General features: G+C 38.7%; 1 protein-coding gene across 1 annotated transcript; it reads left to right on the forward strand.

Moving 5' to 3' along the window:
• Positions 1-7,183: 7,183 nt before the first annotated feature.
• LOC101976649 (olfactory receptor 5AK2) lies at positions 7,184-8,113 on the forward strand. The gene has a single exon (XM_005331682.2). The coding sequence runs from the start codon at positions 7,184-7,186 to the stop codon at positions 8,111-8,113; it is 930 nt and encodes a 309-aa protein (XP_005331739.2).
• Positions 8,114-9,362: the final 1,249 nt, after the last annotated feature.

Here is a 9,362-nt window from a genome sequence, read left to right on the forward strand (position 1 = left end):
GCCACAAATGCTGGTGAGAATGGGAGGAAAAAAGAACCCTTAAACCTTGTTGTTGGGAATTCAAATTAGCATAGCTAATGTGGAAATCAGCATGGGGATCCCTCAAAAAACTAAAAACAGAACTGCTGTTATGATCCAGCAATACCACTCCTTGGTATATATATAAATGCACACCCATGTTTATCATGACAAACTTCACAATAAGCAATTTACAGATTGCAAAAGGAAAATGTGGCATATATATATATACAATGGTGTTTTACTCAACCATAAAAAAGAATGAAATTATGTCATTTGCAGGAAAACAGATGGAACTGGTTATCACAATGTTGAACAAAATGAGTCAGACACGTAGGAAAAAAAGCATCATATATCTTCTTTCTAAGGTGGAAGCTAGAGGGGGAAAAAACAAAACAAAACAGGAAGACAAGGGACACCATCAAAGTAGAAATAGAACATGAAGGTAGAGGAAGGGGACCAGGAGGAAAGAACATGGGTTTGTATTCCAGAATGAAACTGGCCAAATGGTTTTTGTGTATGTGTGAATATGCCACAATGAAATCCATTATTCTGTAATAATTAATGTGCACAAATAAAATAAATCACAATAAAATTCTGATCACAGAAATCAATGCTTCCTCCACCCTATAGCCCAAGATTCCTCAGGCCTCTACCATTATCATATGCAAAGCTGCTTCCATTTTCGATATTCAGAACAGCAGTACCTAACCTTCAGCCCCAGTATCTGCCTTAGTCAGTTTCAGCTTCTATAACAAATAACAAATAGTCTGTGCGGCTCATAAATAATGGACATTTATTTCCCACAAGTCTGGAGGCTGGAATTCTGAGGTGAGGGTAGCTGCTTGACCAGGTTCTGGGCTGCAGTCTGCCAAATTCTCATGGTATCACCATAGAGCAGGGAGCAGAGAGGGAAAGAAATGGGTCCTGTGACACTTATAAGGGCACAGATGCCATTCATTAGCTCCACCTTCTGACCTCTTCAAACTACAACTGCCTCTCAAACCTTTTAATACCATCACCTTGGTGGGCAGGATTTCAACATTCTGTGTATAATGGCAGAATTTTATGAGATATTCTAGTGAATTATCAAATCTGAGGGGGATTGTGGAAGCCCCCAAATTTGTAGCCTGTAGGTCTAAAAGAAATGTGGCCATGGGGACCCCAAAACTTTGGGATGTGTCTGAACTAATATCAGTTCCATGGGAACTGTTCTCTCCTACTGTGCAGTCCACTGAACTTTTTTTTGAAGATGGTCTTTTCGGGAAACAGAGAACAGCAGCAAGAAGAGTGAGCTACAGATGCAGCAAATGCAGGAATGAGTGGGAAAAAAAGGAAGAAAAAGAAGAAAAAGAAACCCCAATGAGAAAAACACATAGAAAAAGTTGTTCTCTCTAGAGAGAAAGCTCACATTTTAGTCAGTAAAAATAACAGTGAACATTGTTTATCCAATTCCATCTCAACGCCTGGAACCTCCTATTCTCAAGAGAGTGAGCCCTGATCCCTGAGGCCCCAGCTGTCACCTCCCTGGTGGGGAATCCCTCAGAGAGACCTCGGTGGGCAATCAGCTGTGCCAGCTGCAGAAACAGAATCTGGAGGCAACAGTGATGTAAAGAAAAGGCAAATTTCACTTTCAACATCTGCTGTGCATCACTGTGGTGGGTGCAGCTAATGGGTGGAGCCAAGGGTCAGAGCCCATGTTATAGGAGTCACTTCATCCCTGGTGATAGGATGGGAGCAGAGTGAGGACGCTGCATTGGGCTGAGAGTTGCCTAGGAGGGATGTGAATGAATGAATGATTGAATGAAAGGAAGAACAGGAGATGCACTCCGTGTCCTTTGCATGGGATTTGAGACCAACGGATGAGAAGCTGAGGTCAATGTAACAAGGTTACAACGAACATCATTGTCTTCTAACTAGTTCCATATTCCTCATTTTACAGAGGAAGAACTGAGGCTGAAGCCAGATGAATTCTTGGTCTCTGAGGTGGTGGAACCAGAATTCCAACCTAGGTCAGTCTGTTTATTTCCAATGCACAACTTACAAGAAGCTTCAGAAGCACTGTGATGCAAAAGAGGGTAAACTGTTCAAAAACACTCAAGTGATTGACTGTCCTTTCCATAGCATTCCTTTGATTATCAAATACCCTCATCAAAATGGACCAAAGAATTTCACATTGAGTAAAACCTTCCATAAGAGAGATCTGTGTGTGTGTGCCCCTTGTTTCTATAGCTCTTGAAAAATGCCCCTGGCAATGGCATATCCTTCTGTTTGAATTCAGAATGATCAGATTGTTTCATTGTTACAGAATTATTCCACTCTGTTATTTCTCCAGATACTCAGAGCACCAGATAAGCCCACATCAGTGACAGGCTTAGCTGGCTCTATTCCCATCACTAGAGGCACATCCACATCTACCCGCAACCACTCCATATGTGGAGCCAGCACAGCTCTGCTTGGCCTTACTGACCTCTGAGCGAGGCTGACGTCTGCCTCTTGTCTTCATTACTCAGGGTTCCATGGGAGAGATTCATCCATGTAGATGTCATGGCACCGTCTCCTGAATTTTCACTAGGTATGTAGTAACGATGACTATTGTTTCTATGACAGACAATGCTGCCAAGAACATTCTTAAGTGTATGTACATATTTGTATATATGTATATTTATAAATACACACATGTATTTGTGTATTACCATATTTATGTGATCATTAATCTTTCTAGAACATGTATCTATCCTGGAAATTCTGGGCCATAGAGAAGCAGGTTCAATTTTACTAGTATTTCTAAATTGTCTTCAACATTACTGTACTCATTTACTTTCTGAACAGACAAATATGATTTACTGTGGGATCACATTGTGTCCAAAACTTGGTAATTTAAATCCATGAGTATGAAATTATAATTCAATTCAGTATTCCTATACAATTGTCTGATCACTAGTGAGCTGAGGGGAGTGTCTCTTCACATTTCCTTCATTTACTTTTTTTGGGGGAAGAGGATTGAGCCCAAGGGGCTGTAGCACTGGATGATATCCCTAGAACTTTTTATTTACTTATTTTTCAAGTTTTGAGACAGGGCCTCCCTAATTTGACCAGACTATCTTCCAACTTGAAACCCTTCTAGCTAAGCCTCCTGGGTTGCTGGGTTTACAGGTTCCGACTACTTGCATGGCATCTTTTCACATCTCTATTGTACATTTAGGTTTTCTTCTATAAATCTTTTTTTTTTTTTTTTTTTTGGCAGGGGTAGGGGTACAGAGGATTGAACTCAGGGGCACTCGACCACTGAGCCACATCCCCAGCCCTATTGTGTATTTTATTTAGAGGCAAAGTCTCACTGAGTTGCTTAGGGCCTTGCTTTTGCTGAGGCTGGCTTTGAACTTGTGATCTTCCTGCCTCATCCCCCGGAAATGCTGACTTTACATTAACCATCATGCCTGGTTATGATTCTCTAATTCATGTCTCTTTTGAATTTTCCAATTAGATTAATTTATAGAAACTATTTATAAATACTAATCTTTGACATGGATGAGTTGCAAACAAGTTTGCCAGATTAAATTTCCAGTGAACATCTAATCCTTTCTGTTTTATAATATTGGCTTTAAATAGAGATGAGTTTTCAAGTTTTATCATTTGTACGTTTATGTCTTGTGTCAATATTTTTTTCTACAGAAGCTAAGTCATACATATTCAGCAATATTTTACTCTCAAAACTATAAATTTTAAATCTGTAACCCACTTGGAAACAATTTTGGCAAAACATAAAGTAGGAATCTAATTTTTTATATACACAGATAAGCACCAAAGAATATGGCACTATTTTCATTGATGTACACGTTCATGTTTTTATACATCAGGTTTCCATAGACAAATGAGTCTCTTTATGACTTTTTTCCCTCAGTTTCACTGGCCTATTAGTCTACCCTAAAGCCAGCTCCACAGAGTCCTTATAGATTTTTTTATAATAACTTCTGATATCTGGTAGGGCAAATTCTCTTCTACTTTATTTTCCTTTAAAATTCCACATAAAAATATCAGGATGAACACAAAAATTTCTCAAGTATTTGACTAGAATTCCTAGAATCTATAGATCGGTTTGGGGGAAATGTGTTGTTTGTAGTATTGAGTTCTTATCCATGAAAATGGTCTATGTCTTGGTCTTCTTCAAACTGTTAGACAAAGTTTTATTTCCCTAATAAGTATCATGACACACTCTTTTGGATTTACACTTACATATATTATATTTATTGTCATCACATGTATTTTTTGAAATAGTTTCCCCCCCATTTTTTCTAGAAATTGTAATTACGTTTTGCATATTAGCTCAATATCATATGACTTTGCTGGTCTACAAATTGATCTGGCAATACTTTATAGTTTTTCATGCAGAAAATTTCATCATCTCCAAATAATAATAGTCATAATTCTTCCTATAAATGTAGTGGCTTTCAATTATTTTGTGTGTCTTTTCTTCTCCTGGTTAAAGACTCAAGAAAAACATTGAGTAGGTTTGTCATAGTAGGCATCTGGTCCTATTCCTTCGTTTATGGCCAGTGCTTCTCAAGACTGACTAGCAATGAGGGTGTTTGGTACAGCAGGGTGGGAGACTACACATACCAAGGCAACATTGCTCCCCTCTAACTCTATTTTGCTATCATGAAAGTGTTTAATTTTATCATATTTTTTGGTATCTGCTGAGAGGATCATATGGCTTTCCCACATTAATGTGGTGGCATGGCAAATTAGGTCAATGAGATTTTCAACGTTAAAAATTCTTCCATCCTGGGATCAATGTCACTTGATCTTGATTGCTGGTGGAAAGTGCATTTTCCTTGCTTCTGATGTTCCTTTCCTGCAAGAGGACTTCGATTTGTGAAATCAAGTCCTCCTCCTCTCCACTTTATGGGTTCTGTTTCTAGAAAGGTGAAATGGCATGTTTGATTGGTGAATCTGAGAAGAACATCCTGGCATGTTCTGCTCTGCCCTTACCTGCTTGGAGCATCTGGCCTACTAAAGCCCATGACTCTGCACCCTGAGGTGCTCCCCTGCAATGCTTCAGAGAAAAGACAAATCATTGTTGCCAAGACTGAGTTGGTAAGTCTATCTACCTACTATGTTGATTGGGAGCAAGTAATTTGCTTAATAAACCTGAAGTTTTCCCCAGCTGCCTAAAGATAATATTATAGTCTCTCTATATGCACTTTCTTTTATTTCTCAATTGGATTAAAAAACCTGAGAAGGGAAGAGAATAAATACTGAAGGGTCCTTTGTCCCCAGCAATCACTTATTTATTACATAACTGGATTTGGTGAGTTTTTTTTTAAGTTGTTTGCATTTCCATTCACAAATGAATGGGGTTGTAATTTTCCTTTTCCTATTATATTACTTTTGTGTTGAGGCTATATTAGCATCATGAAATGAGTCAGAAAATGTTAGGACAATTTTTGAGAGAATATTATGCAATATGGGAGGTAATCCATAAATGTTTGGTAGAAATTGCTTGCAACATAGATGAATTGAGTGTTTTTGTGTGTTATTTTTAAATTGCAAATTTAATACTTAAATTTTTATATATATCTGACACATGCATACATGCAAGCTTGGATACACACATTATCACTCTTACTACCATTGAAAAAATAAAGAATAAAAAAACATAAAAGAACATGTGTCAACTTATATTTATGGTACAAACTATCATGATTCAACAAACACCATGTACCAGCAACCAAATATAAAAGGGAAAATAACTTGTATCACAGGATTTGACTCTCAGTAAAATGATTTAGAAACACAAATGGACTTCATTGCAGTTCTTATTTAGAAACAAACCATGATTCAAAAATGAGAATTATTATGTAACATTGCTGTTTTCCTAATTTTTTTTTTAGGAAAAAATTTTTTTAATTTAGGATTTAATGATTTCTGGCTCATAGAGGACAACATAGAAAATGTTAATTTAGACAGAATATGAGAAAGAGCAGATGAGAGATTCAAAAGAAGGCTAAACAAAAGTATCTACAAACCAACTCAGTAGAAATATTGGCAAAAATAAAAATTTTAATGAGAAAGTAGAACACCAAACATTTAAAGAGAAGTAGAACAACAAAATCTATGGCTATTGGAACAATAATCAAACTATTTTGTAGTTAAGGAAAGAAGATGAAAATAAGGCACTTTGTGACACCAGTGACCACAAGGAAGTGGGTATATGGGGCCCGTGTGCAGGTAGCTACAGTGTGCACTGGGGCTTCCACCAGAAGGTGAAGTGGCCACACTTGGGCGGAGTGAATGTATGTGTCAGGCCCTCAGACTCAATGGTGGTGTTTCCAGGAATACATCACAGAGAAATGTTCACACTGAGGTATTGGCAGTAAGACCAGTTGCAGGCGATCTGCTCTTCATCACTAGCAGAGGACACAGGTAAATGGAGACAATGGACAACACAGAGCACACCTGTCCAGGGGTGGTCTGTGGACCATCATTGCACCAGGGACTCCATTACCTGGCCATGGTGAGATAAGTGCAGAAAGTGACCGTGCACATTTAAAACTACTAAAGAATTTTGACAATGCTGACATTGGGGTCAAAAACATATTAATAATTTAAAAAGAAACGATCCATTTCCATAGATACATTGAAAACATTTTTACAGAAGACTGTATGTGCCCATGAGCCCATGTTAGTCACAGTGGAGTTGGTGAGGAGGGAAAGGGGTAAAATGGGAAAATGGGCATAAATTAGAGCAAGATCATACACAACTATCTGGGCAGGCTAAGGTTTTCAGATATGACAATTTATATTTGGGTAAATGGTATTTTCACTAAAACATATAGAACGTTTTAAAAAAGCGTAAGTGAATAAAAGCCAGCATATTTTCTGTGCCTTAACTGATATATTTAGGAAACATCAATCACTTCCTGAGAGCTCAGCTGATGCTCAAATAGCCATTTCTCCAAAATACACAGGCAATTATCTGTGCTGAGCACCAAGGTTCAGCCTGTAAATTCAAGTCCATTATGTCACAGAAATATGCTCTGAACCCACCGTGGAACTCAATGTTATACCATTTTCACATCTACATTAAGAGAATCACAGGGCCGTACCTTTTCTGCTCTTGTCTCTTTGCCACTTTACACATGCTGTTTAATCTTTAGCAACCATGGGACACAGTAATGGCAGTGAAGTGACTGAATTCATTCTGCTGGGATTTGCGGGTCAACACGAGTTTTGGCACATCCTCTTCATGGTATTTCTGGTGACCTATGCAGCCACCTTACTAGGCAATGTGGGGATGATCCTCCTCATCAAGAGCCACTCCTCCCTTCACACTCCTATGTACTTTCTCCTCCAACACTTGGCTTTTGTGGACCTCTGCTATGCCTCTGCTATCACTCCCAAGATGCTGCAGAATTTCCTGTGCAACAAACAATCCATCTCCTTCACAGGATGTCTGGTGCAATTGCTGGTCTATGGTACTTTTGTAACCAGTGACTGCTACATCCTGGCTGCGATGGCAGTGGACCGATACGTGGCCATCTGTAACCCACTGCACTACCCAACTGTCATGTCTCGGAGACACTGCATTCAGCTGCTGCTGGGTTCATACTTCATGGGTTTCCTGAATGCCTCTGTAAACACAGGTTTTACTTTCTCGTTGAACTTTTGCAAATCCAATGCAATTAATCACTTCTTCTGTGATGTACCTCCAATCCTTGCCCTGTCATGCTCCAGTATCCACGTCAACATCATGGTACTGACTGTCTTTGTGGGGTTTAACTTGACATTCACTGTGCTGGTCGTCATCTTTTCCTACACATGCATCCTGGCTGCCATCCTGAGGATATCTTCTGCTGCAGGCAGGAAGAAAGCCTTCTCCACATGTGCCTCCCACCTGACAGCAGTCACCATTTTCTATGGGACTCTCTTGTACATGTACGTACACCATGGGACCAATAGATCTCAAGAGCAAGAAAAAGTGGCATCTGTGTTTTATGGTATCATAATTCCCATGTCAAACCCTCTCATCTATAGCCTGAGAAATCAGGATGTGATAAAAGCCCTAAAACACATAGGAAATAAGACCTTCTAGCTTGAAACATGATTTCTATGTCAGCAGGATCCAACAAGAAGGCCAAAGGGCTCTTACTATTCCATCAAGTGATGAGGCAAATGTTTCTGATATAAAAATATATTCCTTAATTATGAACAATAACTAAAAGATGCCAAAAATAAATTGATTACATAATTGAATTTCTAATAATATGTTTCCTAGAAAACAGCCATCTGAAAATAAGTAATAAGTTTTTGCTATTGCCTTTGTACACTTTGATGAGCCTCTTGATATATCTGGCATTAAATTAATTAAAGAGAACATAATCAATGCTATATCAATGCCTCTTCAGTTGCACTATGAAGATTCATCTAGGGAAAAACCTGTTTGGTTTTTATGAAGCACTTGCCTTCTCTTCTCTTTTGGTCTTGTCTTCAGAATAAAAATAACTCTTGTTTTTCTCTCAATATCTATCTTATTATTATGAAGTCAATTTTAGAGGGCATTTCTTCAGATAATATGTACCTACAGAAGAGTCGGACCAAGAGGACAATAGGGTAGATCATCACACATATCTATCTATTTTCTTAACAAATTAGGAAACTGACACTGAAGTCAGGAAAACCTGGTATATGTCAGCATTATCATTGTTAAAATGTACCTTGAATCTTCAACTCTCTTCCACTATCGGTGTATGTCTTAGGAAAACAAAATCCAATGCAGAGGAGACTCATTGCCCAAACTCCAAAATTGAGAACAGATACAAGAATCCAGGATTAAATCTGGAAGTCAAGTATGTACTTGTTAGAGTCTGTAAACAAGTCAGGATGGTGCCTGGCAAATGTTAGAGTCTGTAAGCAAGTCAGGATGGTGCCTGGCAAATGTTAGAGTCTGTAAGCAAGTCTGGATGGCGCCTGGCATTTTGCAGAGGGAGTGGTTTGTGAAGTGGCGCCAGAGAGCCATTAAGTGTGGAGATTTCTTATTGGTTGACTGCTGTATCTAGTTTATGCTAATTAAGATAAGCTGTGTGGAATGTATAAATATCCCTCCAATCCTACAATAAACGGCTTCTACTCCTGCTTTATCAATGTACACAAGTTGTTCGTGGTCCCCCCCCTCCGTTATTTTGCTGCAGCCGGACTGTGGCATGCACTCAGAACATGGTATTCTCAACAGCTGGAGGAAAAACGAAAGGATTAAGCACACACTCATCCTATTTACAGGAAATATAAATTAAAAGGCTGAGAACCCTTGTTGCAATTCTGTTTTGGTATTTTCTATGGTTACT

This window comes from Ictidomys tridecemlineatus, chromosome 4 (assembly GCF_052094955.1).
Source record: "Ictidomys tridecemlineatus isolate mIctTri1 chromosome 4, mIctTri1.hap1, whole genome shotgun sequence".
Classification (NCBI taxonomy): Eukaryota; Metazoa; Chordata; class Mammalia; order Rodentia; family Sciuridae; genus Ictidomys; species Ictidomys tridecemlineatus.

Coding starts and splice junctions, on each gene's coding strand:
- LOC101976649 (XM_005331682.2), top strand. CDS start 7,184: ATGGGACACAGTAATGGCAGTGAAGTGACTGAATTCATTCTGCTGGGA.